This window comes from Geospiza fortis, unplaced genomic scaffold, assembly GCF_000277835.1.
Source record: "Geospiza fortis unplaced genomic scaffold, GeoFor_1.0 scaffold66, whole genome shotgun sequence".
In the NCBI taxonomy this organism is placed as follows: domain Eukaryota; kingdom Metazoa; phylum Chordata; class Aves; order Passeriformes; family Thraupidae; genus Geospiza; species Geospiza fortis.
In genome coordinates, this window is record NW_005054312.1 from 3,054,186 (window position 1) to 3,076,762 (window position 22,577).

A 22,577-nucleotide genomic window follows, 5' to 3' on the forward strand; every position below is an offset into this window, starting at 1 on the left:
CCCCGCGCCTGTGGGTGTGAAGGGCGAGAAGAGAGCGAGGTCCCTCCTTCCCTCCGCTCCCGGGATGTGGGGCAGCATTAGCTCTGGGTCACCCCGGCCGCTGCGCTGGCTGGACGCCTCGTGGGGGTCACGGCACCGCTCTGTGCACATCGGGCTTTGCACGGCGCCCCGAGAGCCCCGTGAGCTCGGAGCGGTTTCCGCAGTCCCAGCGCTGCCGGGGAGCCCTGCTGGCTGTGTCCCAGGACTGTGCTTTGAGACCGGGCCGAGAGAAGGGAGCTTTAGAACAGCAATGGGGCCGTGCCTGGCGCGGGTCATCTCAGAGCAGCGTTTACAGGCATCACCTGCTCCAGCAGCCACCTCAGGGCGCCGGGCACAAACGAACGGGGATTTGGAAATGATTTACAGAACCACAGAATGTCCTGAGTTGGAAGGCACCCACATAGATCACCGAGTCCAACTCTTGGCGCAACACAGGATATCCCTAAGAGTCATGCCATGTGCCTGAGAACATGGTCATAACACTTCTTGAGCTCTGCCAAGCTTGTGCTGTGACCACTTCCCTGGGCAGCCTGTTCCAGTGCCCAAACACCCTGTGGGTGATGAACTCTTTTCTAATATCAAACCTAAATCTCCGCTGACAGCTCTAGGCCTGATACTGGTCATTAAAGAGAAGAGATCAGTACCTGCCCCTATGCTTCCCCTCGTGAGGGTATTGAAGACCATGATGAGGGATGAGGTCCCTTCAGTTTCCTCCAGGCTGAAAGACCAAGTGACTTCATCCACACCTGGTATGGCTTCCCCTTCAGACTTTTCTCCATCTTCATAGCCCTGATTTAATCAGGGGAAACCTCTCAAGAAGCTATTACTTGGCTATGCAGTAACCAAGGTAGGGAAGTTGTTACTTCAGAGCAAAAATTATGTCAGGGCCCTTAATACTGCTGTGTTACTTGCCTAGAAACAGTAGGGTATTGGCTAGAAAGTAATTCAGTTATAATGCAGGAAAAATAGAAAAAATATGGCTGTGCTGTGAACTAGAAGTCAATGGCATATAGTCCACTTCATGTTTTAGCAAAAAAAAAAAAAAAAAAAAAAAAAAGTGACTGCAGAGCAATGAGAGGTTCAGGAGGATGAGAACAACAACAGAAGTTAATCAGTAGCACGGTACTACAGAGATGGAATGCATTTCTTTACCTCTGAAAAGAGGTTGCTCTGCAGCACCATCTTGTCACTAAAAGAAACTCTTAAATGTACTAATATTTGGACAAGACAACTTTTAGTTTAAACGTAAAGGCTTTCTTCACTCATTTCCACAGATGTTAAGGTGGACAATAGAATCCCTTGCAATGGAAACCTAGGACCCATGCTCTTAGGAAGATACATAAAGTATTGGGACATAGAGATGCAATCAGGAGCAACAGAGTTTTTAAGAAAAAAAAAGTCCTGCAGACTTTGCAGGTTTAGCAGGGTCTTGTGTTCTGGGAATCAGCAAAGCCCCAACTGTATGGTCACAGTGAGACCTGATATGGTAGGTACATGCAGTAAGATGAGAGGCTTCTGGCTGACACATCTGATTGAAGCTGCTCTGAGATAAGTTTCTGAGCTGGATAGTGAAGCCTGATCTAGCCTGACAGAGCTCATTCTTGGCAGCAGTCTTCAGTACTCCCTGGTTTCTGTTGCTTTTATTCTACTCCCTTAATGGTGCCTATGTACCATTTCTGGGATTACACACACGTGTGCTGGGGAAGTAATGCAGGTAAAAGTAACTGATAGCATTTTCCTCGCAGCTATTTTTAAACAAGTTGAGTTCCCCGATGCCATTCATGGTGCAGCTGTCCTGGCAGTCATACCAGGAGAGCTGATGTCAGGGCTGGCTGCACACCAGGACAAGGAGAACTGTGAGGGGCTGTTCCTGAGGCCAGCAGCCAGGCCCCTCATGGGGCACGGCCCATTCCCACAGTAGCTGAGAGCCGGGCAGGCCTGCCATAGCCCGGATTTCACCAAGAATTGAGATAACTGGACAAGCTCATGGTGATGAGGTAGCTTGCAGTCAAACTGGGTCAGGATCAGGCCCAGTGATTGCCAGGTGTGTCTGTGGTGTTAAGGCAAGGCAAGCCTGAGGTCAGGCTGATGAACCAGCCTACAGGTTAAGATCAAGAAAGCACAGACAGAGACTAATACTGCTCTAACGTAGCTCAGACAGGGCCTGGGAACTCTGGGCTGAGTTTAAATGCAAACACACCCTCTGCAAACCCCATGGGCAGAGGCTTTGGGCAGAGCTGCAGGGGAGGCTGCTCTGGACTGTGAAGGTCTGTTAGTGCATTCAGGGCCCTGACAGGTGAAGCTACAGAAGGGCAGGAGAGGGAGTCTCTGGTGCCAGGTTGTGTAAGCTGCATCTCTTGTAGAGGAGGAAGTTCACATGATGGGAGTGCATTGGGAGTGTTTGTGTTCATGTTGGCTGGAGCTGCCTCAACCTGAGTTGCTTGCTCCTGCCCTGTCATCATCAGTTATGTGGTGCTGCTCCCCTTCTCTGCTTGTTTCTTTCCTGTGTTTGGGAATGGGATGGGCATCAGTCAGCAGGCAGTGAGCAACTGTATTGTGCATCACTTGTTTTTCTTGGGTTTAATTCCTTTTTTATTATTATTATAATATTTTACTTTATTTCATTTATTAAACTGTTCTTATCTCCACCCACCAATTTTATCTTTTTCCAATTCTCTTCCCCATCCCAGTGGGTTGTGTAGGGTGGGTGGAGTGAGCTGTGTGATGCTTGGATGCAGGGTTAAATCATGACAGAGAGAGATGGCACATGCTCAGGAGGAGCCAAGCAGCCTCAGAGGCCAGTAGGTCAGTGTCACACTTTGTCTCTGCTGGTGTGTGCTAGAGACATGGGAAGATACAGTGCCAGCTCCTCTCCTCCATGGAGGAAGCATGGTTTCTGTTCACTGCATTGTACCCTCAGAATGCTTGCTACAGCAGGGTTGCTTCAGCTTCTCTACCTCAGCAGGGTCTCTTGCCAGCCTTCAAACCCATGCTGGTTGCTTCAGATCCTGGCAAGGCTGCTGATCCTGTCCATCAGTTTTGCATAAAAGCAGCAGGGAGAGCATGCTGCTGGTCTGAGAAATAATCAGTTTTTTGTTGCCTTTGTCAGTACAGGAAAGACCTCCTGCTGCTGACTGTTCCCTGTGAATGAGTGCTGTCACTGCACTGTTCTTGCTATTTCCTGCATCTGTTTCTTTTGCATCTCATGTGCTTTAGTGCTGAATTTCTGAGCTCCAAGCTGGCAGCCTGTTCTTTGGCTCTCAGCTTCCCTATCCATCTACATCCCAACTGACATGTACCTTTTTCCTCCTGACTGCTGTGACACCAGACCCTGATGTAGCCTTCTAATCAGAGATCACCTTCTGTTATCCACCTCTGCCAATAAAAGATAGTTCCCAGCATTATCCAAGGCAGCAAAGGAAAGCAAAGGATGATGACCAGGCATGATCCTGGGAGTCTGCCATACCACCAGGGACACATTTTCAATACAGAAGTCTGGTAATCTGAGGGCATGAGGTTACTGTGAAAGAGCTGGAGAGATTCAGGAGGGAAGTGCTGTGACGGGGATAAAACATGCCCTGAACTTTCAGGCCTGAACCAAAGGTTAAGAAGTGCTTCTCTGTGAGTCTGTCCAAAAGCAGGGTGGTAGAGGGAAAAAGGGACTCTGCTCTTTTCTCACTGCCCAGCAAAGAACATGGGTGATAGGACTGTGCAGGAGAGACATGAGGTGGCTGAGTCCTCCTTTCCTATTCAGACCCGTTGGCCTCTCACACTTTTGTTGAATGAGAAGTTTTGGGAAAGGAGATGGCAAATTCAGTAAACCACCCAAAAAGTAACAGGGAGAGGTAGTTTCCTGTAGTTCACAATGTTGAGTGGTGGGGTACCAGAAATCTACAATGATGCCTTGGGCAAAGAAGCAATTTCTAACACATATATTTTTTAAAATTTTTTTCCTCCTCTTTTACTAAGCAGTTCACAGACACTAACTAATCCATGTAATTTCCCTTGGGGATAGCCAGTAAGTCTGGGAGAAATCTGCTCAGTATTTCAGAGCAGCCTGGCTATTTTCAGCAGTGGAAGGAGCAAACATAGCCGCAAATGGAGGAGGGGAAAATTGAGTATAAAGCATTCTCCTCACTACAACAAGGGACAGGTTCTCAGCAGGTATGTTCCTTCCCAGCTGAAAGGGACAATGTGTAAGAGGATGCTTCTAATTATCTGTGGTTTCAGGGATCATATAGAAAACTTTTCCTTGGGTTAGGTTAGGTTTCTGTCAAGTCAGCAAAGTGCCCTGCCACGTATTCACTTGGATTGATGCAAGGGAAGCAGCTGGCTGAGGGTTGTGACTGACCAGGCTGCCAGTGTGCTGGACTGGGTGTAATTAGTTGCTGCCTCCCTAGGAAAAAGTATAGCACCAATGCAGGCAGTCATGTCACTCATTGCCTCCATGCAATGCTTCCAGCAAGATCTAAGATAAGGAGCTAATACAGTATGTATACAGTGAATAAAATTCACAACTTACACAATTTTACTGCAGTCTTGCAAATGTTGAGGTTTGGAGAAAAGCCAGCAAAGGTTGAAGGAACACATAATTTAAGGAACACAACAGATGGGCAATAGTGAGAAGTGTAGTTATGGATGGCTTGCTCTGATTTGGGGTTGTGTAGCAGCCAAAAGGCTGGTCCTGCTGCACATGCTGTCCCTTGCACCCACTCTGGGAAGTGGCAGCTGTGGGCTGAGTTGTGTCCTGAGCCCTGCTCAAACAGCGATTGTCATTGCATTGCTCAGCCCATCTTGGGCTTGTGCAAGCACTGAATAAGTAAGGCAAGGGCTAGGAAGTCTTGAAAGGGAGAAGAGAGGACTGTCCCTTTCAGCTGTGCCAGACAGCCTTGCTGGGCTGCCAGAAAAACTGCTGCAGTTTGATGGAAAGGGTGATGGGAGTGTAGGACCAGGGCAGGAGTGTGCTGCTCCTGAGTAGTTGTTAAGTGAATGTCTGTGTGTATACACATGTGTATCTTCAGGCTTTTGTTACTCCATTCCATTTCCACTATTACAATTAAATGTTCATTTGCAAATGTTTAGTAATATCACCTCTGGCCTGGCAGGTGCTTTGGACCTGGGAAGCTTTAGATATACCCCAAAGCAGGGGTATGCTAGCTGATGTGGCCTGGGGTTTCCTGGATCTGAGGACTAGTTTTAGATCTTGCTGTGGTGGTCTGTTTGGAGATGTTACAGGTGTCCCTGTAACATCCCCAGCAGGCTGTTTGGCAGGGGACAATCACTCAAGTGATGGAAGACATACACATCACACCACATGGAAGCAAGGTGAAAAACTGAGAAATGAGTAGACCCTGAGCTCTCTTCTTTCAAGGGCACTTGACAGCACAGGCACTAACTTGCCTGAGGTCAGAACCAGCAGGGATGTCCACCTGTCAGACATGACTCTTCAAAAATTTCCAGTAGGTGTGTAATCTCTCCTCCCTGCAGATGATCCCACTCAGGAGTTTTCTAAATAAACTGAATCCCTTTAGTACAGGGACTAGTTGCCTGCAGCCCCTACAAGCACTGGGAGTGTGCCTTAAGCAGAAGACTGACCCATGAAAGAAAGGCAGGCAGAGCTGACCAGAAGACAAGGTAATAAGCAAGGCAAAATGAGAAAGCTCTTTTGAAAAAAAAGGATTTTCAGAGTGGAATCACCACTGTCTAACAGGTCACTAGGACTGAAGGATTTGGGTGCAGGTGGAGCAGGTAGCAGTACTTCAGCTCCATAGGTGGCTGCAATGTGTAGAGGGGATGCAGAGCCACTGGTGAAACAAACATCCATAGAATTATGGATGCAGCATTCCTTAGGAACTGTCTGGCACTGTCTGTGGCGAAGCCCTGAAGAGAATCTGAAAGAATGGGCTACTGTGGTTACAGCTGGGGGCAGTGACTGTTTCAGTGTCAGCCTTCTGCTGGAAGCAGGAACAATAGATTCAGGAAAGAGGTAAAGTCAAACGGGGAGAGTGGAGGACCTGGAAGACTTCCAGCTGCTTGGACAGAAAGGAAATGCAGGAAGGAAGGGACCACAGGATGTGTAATTAGGACCCAGTGAAGGGGCTGAAACTGAAGAGGAGAGCTTATGGATCCCCACACTAAGGGGGAAGAAGTGTTGAGCACCACTACACTGCCTGTTGAGCTGCCTCAAGCTGCAGCTGTAATTGCCTTAAGCTGAGAGACTGACAAACCAGAAACCTCTGCAAGCAGGGTTATTGAATGATGAAAAGCAGGACATGGCCAAAAAATAGATGTGCTGAAAGCAGCTGAGGTGATTTGGCCTGAAATTTAGTTTGGAAAAGTTCACTGGAGCCACGTTGCTTAGTCAAGATGTTCAAAAGATAACTAACCAGTTTCTTCCATTTTCAGAACCTACAGAACCTAGGGTAGCTTGGTAAAGTCTCACTCCCTTGCAGCCCTGAGTTTTTCAGCTCCTTGGAGCCTGGACCTGGGCAGGGCTTCATCACATGGTTACAAGTTTTTTGTTTCTCCGGTTTTTTTTTGGTGCAAGGTCCCTTTGAAGGCACTTTGCCTTGTATCATGCCATCTTACTATTCTTGTTTCTTTTGTACAACCTTTGCTGCCAGCCTGCAGTGGGTATTTTCCAACCACATTTCCATGGGTCAGGATGGGGTTTGTGGCACTGGCTTTGTCTCATGTTCAGCCCCATGATCTGTCAGCAGCTGGTCTCAGTGCAGTTACCCTAGAAATGATCACCTATGGGTCTGAGTGGAGTGCTCAAGCCCATTAAAACTGCAACACCAGCTTTCTTGGCAAGCAGAAGGGATTTCAGCAGCCTGCTGTCCCTAAGCATAATGCCAGCAGCCACACAAATGCAGCCAAGGCAGCTCCAGTTCACACAGAGCCTGCAGGAGACAACAGAGCTGAGCTGCACAGCCTCACAGCTGTGGCCTTGGGCTGGACCTGCAAACAGAGCAGAGCAGAGGTGGTGCAGGAGTTTCTAATGGCACTGATGGGTCTCTGTGCAGGATTGCCACATACTTGCACCTGCCTCGGTGCTTAGTGCCAAGCAAAACAGCCACAAGGACACAGGGGATGGGAAGTGGGATGGAAAGTAAACTAAAGCAGAAATGGCCCCAAGCTCCAGGCAGGGCTGTGGGAGTGCCACCCAGAGCTGGAGGCTAACCACAACTCAGCTGCCATCCCACTGCACAGCTGGCCCGTGGGCTCTGTGACCCAGATTTTGCCTACAGGGCAAAACCATTACTGGGTTAGGCAAGCTCAGCTGATATTTTGGGGAAATGGATGTGATCTGTCATAGATAATCTTTAACTTCCTCTTCCTACAAGATTCATCAACAGGAAATCCAAGCTTTGCATGATAGTTCCAAAATTCTTTTCCAGGAAGATGCCAGAACCAAATGAATTATCTGCTAACCACAGGTATATGTGCTTTCCACAAGGAAGAGCTTTATTAAAAAATAAAATATGACTAGATAATTATTCACTGTGTTGCCCATCAGGCACAGAGGTGCATTTGTATTTTTTTTACAAAAACCGTGGGGGAAGAACAGGCTTCACTGGCCTTCTGGAATTCAGGCACAGCAATTAGTTTCTGTGTACATGTCTCTGTTCGCACACAAAAATTCTGGCATGGCATGGAAGTTTCAACTAGAACCTTTGTGGTTAACAAAACCTCATTTGCTTCTGTGAAAAACCAAGTATCCAGGTAGAGCTATTACTTTAGTATAAGATCATTAGATGTGGGTTGGTTTGGGGTTGTTTTTTCCTCCTTCCCTCCAGCTAGATCTTTACTACACAGCTCTCTTTTACTAATCCAGATGGTTTTGGGTAGCCAGGACTAAGTGCCATGCCTGTTTCTGAGGTATAGTCCAGCCAAGCAATTTTTCATTCTCAATGTATTGTCTGCTGTCCATTACTTCAGCTCTTGGCAGGAATTTCTGATGTGCAAAGAGTCCCTAGAGTACTTGCTCAAGTAGGATACAGTATGTCACAATTTCTGGAAACCTTCAACCAGCCCACTATAATCAGGTGGTCATGTTTTCCTACGACAAACAAGTCTGTTCAGACTTTATCCTGTGGAAATTCAGGTTGTTTGTACTGTAATCAGAGGTTTCTGTTCACTGGACATTTCTGTCCTTTAGCATGTTCTGGCCACACCTACCTCCATCCCTAATTACAGCCTGACTAGAACTCAAATAGCAGTTAGAAGTAAATTTTCCATGTCATCCTCTGTAGCTCCCTTCTACCATTTTATGACCTTACATGAAAGTCTAGCATTAGTGTTTGAAATATGCAGGTTAATCAAGGAAACTTCAGTATTGTTCATAGGACATCTCAGGTAATTTTAGTGCTGTTTTAATCTCAGTTCTCTCAGAAGCCTGGCAGGCTCTCTTCACATTCACATGTGCTAAGACAAAGGAGCAACAAATCATTCCATTGTGGGTCAGCAAGTGGAACACTTGCATTATTGCACAACACTAATTATATTTTTATGTGGGACACAGATCTGAAAGCAGACTGGACCTTTAAATAAATCCAAGTGCTTGTACACCAACATGTCTAATTACATGGCATAAGCTTAGAGGCATCTTCAGATACTGAACCTAGAATACTAATTAAATTCATAGCTAAATCCAGGCATTTTTAATGTCTGTTGCTTAGATATTTAATTGCCTTTTGGAAATACTTTCTCTTTTATTGAGAAATGTCATGATAGACTCTGAGCAAAATGCTTTAGCCTTTTTCTTTTGGTTTGCACCCCTCTTCCCCATTCATGAAGTACATTGTTAGGGATATTTCAAGCAAAACTTTCCAACTGTAAGTTTCTGTGGTCTCACAAAACACTAAATAACATTAGTCTCCCATCTCTTTGTCCATGGCAGACTACATTTCAAGGCATGCAGTATGCTGGAAAAGGTTAATTTCTGTTGTCAGTCAGGCAACGAGATATTTGTGATACTTTAATCTTCATAAATTAAGTGTTTGAATATGTCTATCCCCTCCTCTGTTTCAGTCTACATTACGGTTTACTAGCTACTGTTAACACAATATTGGCCATTTAATCCTGATGTTCACCCATGACTTCAGCCTTTCTTATGTGCAGCACCCTTTTTCCAAACAGCTCTGAAGCAGTTCACCCCAAGTGGTTGATGGAGGCTCAGCTGAGTTCTGTGAGTCTGACTGAGCCAGGTCACTCACACTGGCCAGAATAAGAATATCACTACAGAAGGTTACTACAAACTCAAAATGCATTTCAGCAGCAGTTTCAAGCAGATGTACTAAGTAAGCCATTTTTAAGCAACTGCTTGTTTGCCTTTGTTTCTCTGGCAATGGGAGATTTTCCAGTTTTTTGTTCCCTCAAGCTCTTGGGCTAATCAGTCCCTATGTTGGAATATGCAGAGCACTAGGATCAGGTCTTCCCAGCAGCCTCACAGGCTTTCAAAGGCATGAGGACAGGTGAGATAAGGATGTTGGACACATCCTCCCTGCTGAATGGCACTTAACTAGGCATAAGTGCACTTGCAGCAATTCAGGATAAAAAGGGGAGTTATCCCTCTATAGGTAATTTGTGCTAGCCAGCAGGCAACTTCCACAGTGCAACCCTCATCACAGTGCAGGGGTCTTTGGCAAAGCAGGGAGTGCACTTCTAGCCCTGTGTAAGTCAAGAAGATACTGGAAAGGAAAAAAAGAGGGTCTCTGCTGTGGACTAAGTGCTCTTGAAGAGAGGTGCAGCCAAAATAATCTAGATGCTTTAGAAACCCCAACATACAGAAGTGAATTTAGGAATCCTAAGCAGAACAGCACTGGAACATGGCTGTCATTTTGTTAAAACCAGCCTTCAGCATGTGTCAAAGACCATTCTAGTTCAGGCAACATTCAGTCAACTCCAACTTGCTGCACAACAGGTCTGTTCAGAACTCATTAGCCTGAACAGCCACACCATGCAAGACAGAAGCTTCTTTCTCCTGGGCCTCAGCTATACCATCATTCATTCCTGGGGTTATCCCAATAAAAATGAGGACAGTGAAAAGGGATGTTCAGGTTGTAGCTGTGTAACTTTTACCAGCTGCCTTATCAGGGAAGCCAACAAGCTTGCAGGTGAGGGATAATGAAAACTTATAAAATACATGCAAGAAGAGAGACCTTTCTGCCAGTCAGCTTGATGGAGCTAAAAAGGGGAAACAATAGTAGAAGTTCCCTATTACACTGCATATCAAAAATTCATTGAACAAGAAGCCTGGAGGCAGGGCAGACCTCAACACCCAATGCACTATGGATGCATGTGCACTGAAGTCAAGGAAGTATGCTTTCTCTCTTTTATAGAGCTCCATGAAAACACTTACCTCCTTTCACTCAGTGCAAGTCAAAAGGATCTGTTTCTTTCTGCACTCCTACACTACTGTAGTGCTCAGAAAAGTCTTTATTCATCCTTGTTTATTTTTTAGAAAATCCCTACAGATCTAGATGTTTAAATGAAGCATTAGTTACATGGAATATGTGCCTTTAAAGTCCAGAAGCTGCTGGATATACTGCAAAGGTGGGTGGGGGCCAGGAGTGACCCAGTGACCTCTGCAGGAGATGCTGGTATGGCTGTGAGGCACTGGTGGGGCAGCAGCAATCATGATCCAACCTTCTCAACATAATTAGCAGGATAGAGTCCAACTTGACCAGTGAGAAGTCGGCCTTTGCACCAGCCCTGCTCATCTTCCTCACTAATCTTCATTAGTTCTTCACCTAAAAGTAAGAACAGTCATTAGGAGGCAGCCTTGAGAAAGGCAGCATGGCATTTTACCCACCTAAGATGACTTTATAAAAAACAAGACTATTGGTCTCAATCATCACACTCTTCTCCCCTTATCAAAATGCAGTTTAATTAAAGCCAGAATCACTGATCTCTTCAGTATTTATACTCAGTACTATCACCTTGGCCAAGGAACTTAAACAGACCTTCACTTCTTCTATTAAGCATCAGAAATCTTTTGGCTCTATAGTTCTGCCTGCTTTTCTCTCCCTAAGGAACATGCTTACAAACCAGAGTGATCAGACAGATCTGAGACTTTTTTTTTCTTAGTGGCTCCTCTGATAGGCAAGGGGGAAGGAAATTCAAGAAGCTGCTAAGCTCTGGCTGGTAGGAGCCAAAAGGTCTATTCCATGATGGAGTGTCTGGTTTGGCCAGTAAGGCATGAGATCAACTGATTTCTCAGACTATGACCAGGAAAGACCTTTAACATTCCCACATCTACTTTGGGAGGGGCAGAAAGATCCCCTCCTCAACCAATAGAAGGTCATACTTCTGTCAGAGAGGGAGGTCTGACTGCATCAATGGGCACATCCCACATTGGCAGAGTCTCAGAAAGTCACTGCTGTTGAGCTGAAGCCTTAATGGTATGTGTTGCTCAGAGCTGATTCAAAAGGAGATGACTACAGCTAACAAGTCATACCCCATTTCATCTGCTGAGTGGAAAGAAAGAACAAAGTCAAGTTCTAGAGCACCCATATTGCAGGATGTTTTAAAGCAACAAGTTAATGTTAGGAAATTTACTAGTATGGTAACACTGCAGCACAGATATTGGCCTGCACAAGGCCCTGCTACTGAAGGACTTCAGTGACTTCCAGTGGGTGTGTTTTGGAGAGCTATAGCACAGAGATACCATGTAAAACTCAAAACAAGCAAGATCAGAGACACTCCCAAGATCACAATGTCCACTTGAAGATGAGAGGAGGGCACATGCAAACTTAAATTTAAGTAAAGGAAGAAAAGGGGACAGGTCTGTTTGCTCCAGCGCTCAATCCTCTGCTGCAGGCCAGGATCTCCATTCATGAGATACCAATTTTGAGCAACAGTTTGCATAGCTGTTTTTTGCCAGCTGACCTCTGCCTTCAGTAGTACATGTCAGTCAGGTAAGCTTCTCCCAAAATATCTATCTACACATTATTTGAAAAGACAACCCAGAACAGCCGTGTAATTTTTATATCAATGGTGCAAGGGAGAAACATTTAATAAAGGTTCAAGACACAATTCAGAATAAATGCCCTAAGAAGAGGCAGGGGTCTGCTCTCCCTGCACTCTGACCAAGGCCTAGGCAGTCTCTTGCCATGTGGCCTCACTACCTTCTGGTCTAGAAAAAGCTGGATTTCCCACTGTGTCATCCACCTCGAAGGAACTGGCAGTGGTCAGACCAAGGGAAGAATAAAGGGCAGTTTTCAAGTGGACATCCAATTCTTACAGAGTGTTGCAATCATTCAGTGAGCCCAAGAGAGGACAGCAGAAGGTTAGTAAGAGATTAGTGCTTCTGTACCTGCTTTAAAGCTCAGCTCATCAGCCTCCTGTCCCGTGTAATCATAGAGTGCTCGTACCCGTACACCTGGTACCTTTAGGTCTTCCTCATGCCCGTTGGCATCCAGGCACTTCTTGGGAATGTCTTCATCTGACCACTCCGAAATGTCTTCCTTCCCTCCGCTGTGTGCGTGGGAGGCAAGAGGGGACAATATGGTTGTTAGTGCATTGATCTTTCACCAACCTCCTCCTGAATCATGCACCACCCTGACTCCCCCTGAGACTGCTCTGCTGTAGGACAGGGTGCAAGAGGCCCAAAGGTCAAGCGAGGGCAAACAGGGAAGAGAGATCCCAGGAGATAATAGATTTTGTTGAGACCACCCTAGCATTAGAACCCTGAGGGCCAGGAGGATAACTCACTGTCAAAGTATTTTTACACACACACAACTCTTCATGACCTCCTCCTACTCTAGCAGACCTTCTTATACAAGGAAGGCCAGTCCTAAAGGGACAGCCCAGCTGCATCCAGAGTTATTCCAGCTAAGAATAAGACAGAGAGGAAAAGCTGTGTTTTGCATCCTGATGAGATGGCTGGAATTATGTTTTCCAAGTCAGGGACAAGAGCAGAGGGGAAGAGCAGCAGAGGACAGACACCTGGAACCCAAAGAACCCTGCAGAGGCTATATTCCATACTAACTTCACATGGGTTGGTGCCTTCAGGGTGTCATAGAAGAGGCTGTTCTGCTCCTCTTGATAGGAAAACCTGTAGATTGGCAAATAGGGCCCTTGAATCCAATTGACTGTGAAATACAGTAGTGGCCTTGAAAAATCTCTATATCCCCATTCTTCTCTGCTCAATTCACTTTGGCCAGAGTCTACCTTTTAAAGCCGGACAGCTATTGTAACAGTAGGATGAGTCTGTTCTGCTTCTCCCTATTCTCCAGGCTTGCCTCCTGGCACGGGAAGCAGCTATACTCAAACTTGACAGGTACTGTTCAGCACCATACCAGGGAAAAACAATAAGAATTTGTTACCTTCATTTAGGAAACCACACAACCCCCAACTTTTCTCACCCTGTTTGGGAGGAAGAACTGGGGAAATGCATGCCAGAATCAGACAGCACTAGTCAGACTGGGCTAAATCTTGTCACTGGAAGGATCTTTACCAGGAAAGCATTTTGTGAGGCAGAATGTGCTAGACAAAAAAAATCCCAAAAAACCCAACAAAACAAACCCAAAACCAAACAGCTACCCTAAACAGCATTTTCTACATGGCCTTTTCTAGAGTGCCACAGGTAAGGCCATAAGCAAGAGACATGGAAATTAAGGAAGAGATTACTCTTATCAACACAACTCATTCATGACCCTAGGCAGGACTGTACTTTTCCTAACATGATGTATCCCAGAATTCAGCCTTTACCTTGTCTGCAGAGGGGTCTGTGAGACAACACCATCTCGTGTAGGCAAAATGCTAGTCAGTGTGACATCATCAGCCATCTTGCCACTCTTCTCCTTCTTGGTGATTTGCCTCTGTGTTTCAAGGGACCATTCCTGTCCAGGGAAAACCAGTAATACCATCAAAGCCACTCAGATAGAAACACTCTGTGCATCTTTTCTGCCCAATACAGAACAACAGAGGACCAGGCTGTACTTTGGTAGCAGCTGAAGTGGTCAGCTCAATAGCCCTGCTGGTATAACAGGCTCATTTCTGTTGAATCCCAAGGTGCAACAAGAGAGGCGGTGAGAAAATCATCACAGAAAGCTGTCCCACGGCCCTGAGCACCACCTCCTGTTCTCTGACCTGCAGTTGGATGGCTGGAGTATAGCTTGGCAGCCTATGCACGACTCTTTGGGCAGCAGACAGCTTACAACACAACAATTTCAGAAGAGCCCAACATCCTGAGCCTGCTGAGCAAAGACATGGTCTTTCCAACACAAGACTAGCAATGGCCAGTTTCAGCTGAGCAGCTAATTGTTTGGAAATAGCACTACCAGAGTCTAGAATGCTACCCCACCTCAAACTGAGGCCAATTCATCGCCATGCCCGGTCCATGAGTGTTGCGCCACCACTTCAGGTCCTCCTGGTTGTCTGCAGCCATGATGACTTGGTGGAGATCCCGATACAATGCATGAAAGCTACAACCAGAACAGACAGAACCACCAGTAATCAAATTCCTCAGCAGTTTCGCAAAAGCCAAGTAGGAAGGAAGAGATTAACCTCATGCACAATTACATAGCATCCTCAATCCCACAGGATTGAGCATCACCTATTCAGCCCTAGGAAAACGCAGCCTCCCTTTCTGGAGAGTCAGCCTGGCAAACAGGACGGGCTTGTTTGGTGTGGCAGTGCCTAACAAGTGCCAGCACAGCTCACTAAGTGAGCACTGAAATAACTTGGCACATTCTTGCACATGGACAGGGAGGTGGCTCAGATTTGTTGTCTATACCATAAAAGGGGCAGAGAAGATTTTTGGCTGTGCCCGTTACCCCTGTGTAACCTCTGCTTAGGGCAACTCGTGGGCTTACAGGCATTTCTTCACAAAAGGTCTCTCTACTAAGGGCAAAATAGGAATGGAATAATCATCAATACTAGAAGGCAACAGAGCTACTACATTCCTTAGCCTGGGATTACATAACACAGCTACATGAAGCTTTTCATAGGATAGAAGTACATACACAGGACAGTACTGGAGATTAATGAGAAAGGAAGGGTTCAAAGGCAGAAAATCATCTCTGGGGAGCCTGGCACTGCCTACAGTTACAGACCCCAGCACTGGTCACTCTACAGAGACCAAATGCCAATTCTAAAAGGGGAAGAAGTGAGATCTGGCTGATGCAAGCAGCTTCCAGAGACACCAGAACTGGCACCCCTCACCAGAGCCTAAGCATTCCAGGCTGGCAGAATTCCCCTCTGCATTGGGGCCAGTACCTTTCACTGGTGGAGAGGTTGAGATGCTGGTGCAGATTCAGAAGCATCTCCTTAAAGAAGCACAATCGCTTGCGCTCTGCCTCCTGACAGCCCTCAAACACTTGCTCCATGTCCTCCATGTAGCGGGGATTGTAGCGATTCAATTCTTCCAGCATCTTCTCATACTGATCCTTGCACTGAAGCAGGAACACAGCAATGATGAGGTGTGTTACCCTGATGGCAAAGAAGTAACAACCCTCCCTACTCTGGCTTGGGACTGATAAATTTTTCCCCCCTGCACTGTTGAAAAAACACACCAAAGAATTAAGAAATCCCACAGCTGATGTGCCAGTCCATTGCTCTCCTAATATTCTTGCAAGTTTCCTGTTCTTCCTTACTACTCTTTTTCATACAAGACTTCCACACTTTTCCTCTTGTGGATAGACAAATCAGCTATTTTTGGTAGCCAGGTCTTCAGCTCTACAGGTTCCACTTCCTGCACCAAATCCCCTATACTTTTTTCCTTTTTTATTTTAAATTCATTTATAAATTAGGATCTTGCCTAACTCCAAAGACCAAGATCTTAGTTCCTGAAGTTTCAGTCTAGCTCACTAAAACCTCAGATGATGGGATTTCACATCTTCTTACAGGCTTCAGCTGAGTAATTTCACAGAGGGACATTGCCACCAATGCTTTTTCCTGGAAAGGAGTGTCCTTGTGACCCCCATCCATAGAACACACACACACACACACACCTTCTCAGCCTCCTGAGTGCACTTCTCTACACGCTCCTGCAACTTGCGCATCTGCTCCTGTGAGACAGACGAGTCTGCCTTGGCATGGTTCTCCCTTGTATGGGCCGTTTTCTCCTCCTTCCGGGCTGCATGATAGTTTTTCTTAGAAGTCTCCACCTGCAGGAGAAGGGATGCAGAAAAAGCTATGATCCTGCCCACATTGATCCTCCAATACTCAGAGGAGGCATGTTAACGTTTGTTAGAGTCTGCAGCAACCTAACAGGAATGCAAGTTCAACATTTAGTAAACAATGCTTCAGTGGGAAGTGGTACCTTCAATGATCTCTTTTTCAGTGCTCACCTGCTGTGCAGGAATACAAAACCTGTTACCAAAGTCTTCCCATATGGGAAGGAAGTTGTAAAACCACAAGAACATGAGATCCTCGAGAGATCCATCCCTCTCTGGGAATTCTCTGCTACTCTAGCTAACCTAGTTTGTTTGCCCAGTGGCTCTTGAAATCAGGCAGCCAGCTCAACTACCCTTATCTCTCTTTCCCCATTCACACTTTGCTTACATCTTTCATCTTCTTCACCCAGGGTTTCTGGGCCTTGCGGAACCCATCCTCTGCGTCCTTTGTTTCCTTGAAGCCGCCAATCATCTGCTTGTGGTAGGCCTCCTTCTGCCAGGCCTTGATCTTATCGGAATCTTCACCAGCCAGGTGGTTCCGGACAGCCAAGTGAATTTCACTCAGTTTGTCTGCAGCTGTCAGGAAGGCATGCCAGGCCTTTTCCAGAGTACCATACTGCGGACCTGCAGGAACAAGCACCAGAGAGACTCTTATACCTACTGCCCACAGAAGGGAATGCAGATTCTCTTCCTCTTACATACATCTACCAGTATGGAGTCACTTCCCTAACTTTGCCTCAATAACAAGTCAGCACTGACTGGTCTCCAGAGTTCCACCAGGCAGCATCTAGACTGGCTGTTAGAGCTGGATGAGATGGGCATTTCTTTGGGCAGCTTCAACTGTCCCAGACAGTGTCTGCTCAGAAAAGGCTTCTGTACAAAATTCTCTTCCCAAATTTGGCTTAGGCTTCAGAGCAGAGAGCAACATTAATTCACGACTGAGGCTAGGCTTCTGTTCCACAGACCAGCAGGTCCTTTGGGACATCTGTTCCATTGTTTCCTGTTACTTTGTGAGACACTATCAGTTTGAGCACACTGCCACTAAATCACATCATTAGGAGTTATTCTCAGACTGGAGGAGAAGACAGCTAAGCCATCCTTAAAGGGGGGCATCTCAAGCTTCATTTAAGACATGGACTGCCCAAGGACTTGCCAAACTAAACACAAAATTATTTTTTTTCTTTAATAACCATGCACATGACAAGAGAACACATCTCCAAGTGAATCAGAGGACTGACTACAAAAACAGGCAAATACACAAAAAAGACACCCAAGAAAGTTACCCTCTTCCTGGGGAGGGGGAGCCTGTCCCTCAAGGAAACAATGTCACCTCAGTAAAAGACAGCACTCAAAGAGGGGAGTGCAATGATTGCTTCCTGTTCCCAGTCTGATATGCCAACTTTACCTCTCTCCACATTGGTCCTCCACTTACGGGACCATTCTGTTAGCTGCTGGGCATAGTTCTTCTCTATCTTGGCTCGCTCCTGGAAGCAGGAGATAAGGTCATTGCAGAGCCGGTAGCCATCATCCACACGTTTCACTGTCCGCTTGTAGTTCCCAGCCTGAAATGTCACACAGCATTATCCTTTAGACTGTACTGACTTTCACATTCCTACAGTACAGACGAAAGCAAGTCCATCATTGCACAGGGAGGGAACATGGGTCCTTCTGAAGCATCTGGGCTTCAGACCCTCCTCTGGCAGTCTCAGGCAGACACAGCACTGGAGGGAAGAAGCTGAGATGCTTTGCTTGCTTCTCTCACAGCTCAGACTAATGTCAACTAAACTGTCAGGAATTCTCATTCCACAGTATCTATGGAAGAAAGACTCACTACTCCCTGCAGTAACACACAGCATGGCACTGAACCTTCCCACAGCTCCTCCCTTCCACTCCTCAAGGGCAACATGTCACCACAGACCTGGAACTCAACCCAATTCCACCAGTGGGTGGTAAGATGACACTCCTACCTCCCTCACACGCCAATTATCCTTCCTTACCTCCCAGAAACTGCCCCCAGGAGCCTCCCCGCCAGCATCATCTTCTGATGACATCACCCTCTTTTTCTTGCAGCAGAGAATGTTTGCAGATTTCAGTTAACCTGAGAAGAGAAAAAAGTGATTTCTGAGCCTTTGCAGACAGCATAGTTCTCCATGGCTTTTGGAGCTGGAGGAGCCCAACTTGCTGCCCTTCAGTCAAGTAGTGTCATCAGTGCCACTCTAGCTGCAGATGGCAAGGTCCAGCAAAGATGCCCAGGGCTGAACTGGCCTCCTCCCTCCCTGCAGACAAGAGGCCTCCTTGGCAGGCCTGTAACACGCTGGAAAAGGATGTTGTAGAAGACAATCTTGCAAGCCTTGGCTGTGCAAATATCGGACATACTCATGAATCCAACACTCTTCAGCAGCACCAAAGACTTCTGCAAAGATTCTGTTCTTAACCAAAGCCCTCGAGAGGGTAACAGAAACTGAGGTAGCTAAAGCTATTTAAAATCTGCCTTGAAAGACTTTAAATAAAGTCTTGTGTCAATGGAGATGACTCCAGCTTCCCAGTATGACTCAGGATTAGAGGATTACAACTGACTGGGGAAAACAAGGCTGAGCAGTCAGCAGGCAGGCATGTCTTGAATGTGGAGGAGCCCTATAAGCTGCCCACCAGCTGAACTGGGCTTGAGCAGAAGTACAGAAATGTGCTGGGGCATACCCAGCCAAACAGCAGCACAGCACACGTGCCTGTTACCCATCAGCACTGCCTCCCTAGAAACATCCCTGCACAGCTGCTCTTTTCACTACACTTGCTGCATTAGGCTCAAAATCTAGACTGGAAGGTAAAAGGCTCCTGTCATTCTCTGCTGTCTCAGAACTTCTGCCCATTCCCCTGTGCTAGCCTGCACTGCCAGTTTGTTCCTGATGTGGTACAAAGCCATGAATTCCTTGGGGAGAGGTTCAGGGTTGTTCTTGTGCAAGAATGAGAGAAGGAGTAACAGGACCCAAGTCCAGTCATTTGCTGACAAACCCAGTTCTTTTCAGACGAGCCCGGGTTAATGCAGCATGCATGGTTAATGCAGCATGCTGCCACTTCTCCTCTTGCACATTCCTAGTTATAAAAAGCTTCCCTCACACCCCAGAGAGGTATCTGCTCATTCTGCCAGCCCACAGAGCACACAGCAGAGAAGAAGATCAGGTCAAGAGTCCACATCTCCCACCTCATGCAAATCCTTCTGCGTGGCATGAGCCGCACAGTGAAGCGCCCCAAACCAGACTTCAGGAATTTCCCACATTTGGCTATGTTTGCCCAGTGTCATCCCATGGAGTGTGTCAGAAGTGTATTAGCGCTGTTCCTCTGGCCTTCTTCAGAAGGCTGGAAATGCTGAATTCCAGTCACTGAAGCAAGTTGTTAAATGGGATATGACATCCAGGTACACAAACCTTGAAAAATTAATTCCTCCACCATGCCATCAGCTGTCCTCCCTCCCCACATTTGTCATTTGACTGCAAAGCCATCTTACAGCCTCCAGGGCACAGAACTCTACTCCTGGCCCCAGTAACTACGTACCTGAAAGCTGAAAACGAGACGCTGCCGCAGAGGAGCAGTGGGAAGCTGGCTAGTGTGTCTCAAGCTCTTCAGACTCTGAAAAAAGACTGGAGGAGACAGAGATGGACAGAGTCAGACACTCCTTTGCAGAGATGATGCCTGTTCTAATGCACACAAAGGGGTGTCCCTTTTCTACCAGCTACTTAGGAGGGGCACCCTCTGATATAGCAGCTGCACCCACTGTGCCTCCCGAGATGCCATGTTCCAGCACGTAGGAGAGATGCCAAATCCTTGTGTCACAAGATCTAGCCCCAGAGAGAGTTAAAATAGAAACACTGGGGTGGCTGACAGCACTGTGCAGGAAAGGTAGCATCACAACAGCTGAGCACAGGGAACAGCTAGGGCCAGAAAGACCTAAAATAAGCACCCAGGCACCCCACATGGGGCCTGCTCCCCCTCACTGGACAGTGTCCAGTTTAGCAAACCCCACCGCCTTCATGCCCTTGCTGCATACACTTTTACACAAAGCTGCCTTTGGGAGAAAGAGAGAAGAACACACACACACCTTCTCCAGTCTCTTTTAACTAAAGATGAAGATTTATACACAAGTCAAAGAACTTGATAACTCTACATAAAGAGAAAAAGAAAAAGCCAGCAAAACTCACCAAAATGCATATGCTGGTCTACAGTTCCTTTAGTACAGGAGCACCTAGCACTGCACTGGTAGAATGTGGCCCTCCAGCAGGAGAGCTTTTTTGTCCCTTGTTTCTGTAAGCTGTTCCCATCACATTCTCAGAAATACTTTATTTTGCTATATGGTCATCAGCCTTCCACAGAGCAAAGAGAAGTAAAAGGTCTGCAGAGGCTAAGAAAAACCAGGGCAGAACAAGATATTTTTGTTTATCTCACATTTACATCCCTGGGGATTTACCTCAATCTAAAAAGTTTATTTATTAAAAAAAAAAAACAAACAGACAAAAATAACAAAAAAACCCAACTACAGACAAGCAAAAAAAAATCCCTTCTAAGTGACCAGCATTGACACAGCTGAGGCTGGAAGGTTAGGGCAGCTGAGAGTAGAAACTGCAAAACATGGAAGTGGGATCTTTAGCCAGATGATAAGACCATTATTGAGAAGAAATGAAAGAAGGTAGGGAAACAGAAGGAAGGAAAGAAAAGCAGACTGGGTAATTGCAAACTATTGACTTTTGGTGAGGAAGGAGAAGGCAAGAGGTTGGGGGGGAAGAGTTGTGACTCTGAGTTGTCCAGGTCACTGGATTAAAGGTTAAGGCTTCCCTGTAGTCCCCGATAAAACCAGACTAAACATTCCTGAAATTGCTATGATTAAAAAAAACTTTGTGAAGGTATGTAAAAGTGTATTTAAAACCCATCCTTTCTTTCTTTCTCCTGATGAAGACATAGATCAATGATACATGACACATGAATGCTGTATCACTTTTTCCACGCTACTCCCCCCATCCCCACTTTATCAGGAAGCAATGAATCACAAACATGCCTTCCATCTCTTTCCAATTCAGGCTGTCTACATGGCACTATAATTTGGGAGGTAAATGTGGAAAGCTGTTGTATGGCAGTATATGCTTGTTCATTTGAGGGACAGTCAGGCTAAGCAAACATCCCAAACCCTGAATCCATTCCTTCTGCAGTTTCCATGTTAGAATTTGAGTCACATCTGCTTGCTTTTCCAGGAGTCACAAACTCAAATAAGCAGATTTACTATCACTAACAGGCTCTGAAAAATAATAGTAGCTGTCCTGGATCAGACTAAGGTTTATCATGGCCTCATAGCCTTTCTAGACAGCAGCCAAAAGGAGATACCTTCCCTCACTTTGACAACAGAGCAAGCATACATGATGCCTCCCTGCATGCTCTCCAAGCCTCTAACCACTTGCTGACAGGAACTTCCCTGAGCTGGATGTGCCACCTATGAATGAGCACTCAACAGATTTCTCTTCCATTAATTTCTTCAGCCTACTTTTGAATTCATATGATTTTGCAGCATCTGTAATATCATGTGGCAAAGCATGCCACAGCTTAAGGCTTTACTGTAGTCATCAGCACAGTAGCTGGGGGGAAAATACAATGAAGTGATATAATATTTCTACAGGCCAATCTCCATGACCTGAGTAAGCAGTCAAGTACATATTTCCATAGCAGTTGCATAGCCTTTACAAAAATCCAGAAAAATCCAGCTTGGTAGAAGCAAAAAGGTCAAAGAACAAGAAGGACCCTTTTCCGGCTGGGCTTTTTCTGGACTTTACATACTTCATGAGCCCATGTCAGTGAGCTGATCAAATTGGATCTGCATGCAGACATAGGGAAGGTACTTAGTACTGCACAGAGGGGCTGAAAAGAACAGCTGCTGCTGTCACCCTGAGTGAGCCCTGGATGAGCAAGTAGATTGCCAGTCCACTGATCTATTCCTGAAACTCCACATGGTGTGAGCCACTAAATGTTTGAGACCAGGGAAAACCCATGTTTGATGGGAAAAGTAAATATATGTGCCAAAGCCTGGACATTGTTTTACAGCAAAGTAAAGATGACAGGGATACCTCATGGACAGCCTGATTTAGCAAGAGCCACCAAATTATTCAGGGGGGCTGGCAGAGCCAGTACAGTATGAGCAATGTAGCTGGAGTTACACTGGACCAACTTGAGTTTTATGTGGGACAGTACCACATCCAAGACTCCTCCTGATGCCACTGCCGCCTCTGCTAAGAGGAAGCTATCTAGCAAATCATATTTGTAGGGCAAAGGAATGTTTATGCCTACCTTCCCACCTTTGTTTATCAGCTCTCACAGTTAAGAGCTACTTAAGACCTCACAGCAGCTCTCACAAGATGAGGTCTCTGAAGAAGAGGGAAA

At 46.2% G+C, this 22,577-nt stretch overlaps 1 protein-coding gene across 4 annotated transcripts; it reads right to left on the bottom strand.

Annotated features, from left to right (window-relative positions):
• Positions 1–7,485: 7,485 nt before the first annotated feature.
• On the bottom strand, positions 7,486–19,805 carry PACSIN3 (protein kinase C and casein kinase substrate in neurons 3). 4 transcript variants are annotated; one of them, XM_031055770.1, is made up of 11 exons: positions 19,713–19,805; positions 18,161–18,261; positions 17,569–17,725; positions 16,552–16,787; positions 15,999–16,154; positions 15,265–15,440; positions 14,351–14,471; positions 13,756–13,886; positions 13,034–13,099; positions 12,432–12,519; positions 7,486–10,793 (listed from the first exon to the last, which is right to left on the bottom strand). In XM_031055770.1, the coding sequence occupies exons 2-11, from the start codon at positions 18,212–18,214 to the stop codon at positions 10,782–10,784; spliced, it is 1,197 nt and encodes a 398-aa protein (XP_030911630.1). In that variant the 5' UTR covers positions 18,215–18,261; positions 19,713–19,805; the 3' UTR covers positions 7,486–10,781. The 4 variants fall into 4 exon arrangements, with proteins under 4 accessions (XP_030911630.1, XP_030911631.1, XP_005419502.1 ...); XM_005419445.3 differs by having other exon boundaries at positions 7,489–10,793; positions 12,359–12,519; XM_031055771.1 differs by lacking the exon at positions 13,034–13,099.
• Between the last annotated feature and the right edge of the window lie 2,772 nt (positions 19,806–22,577).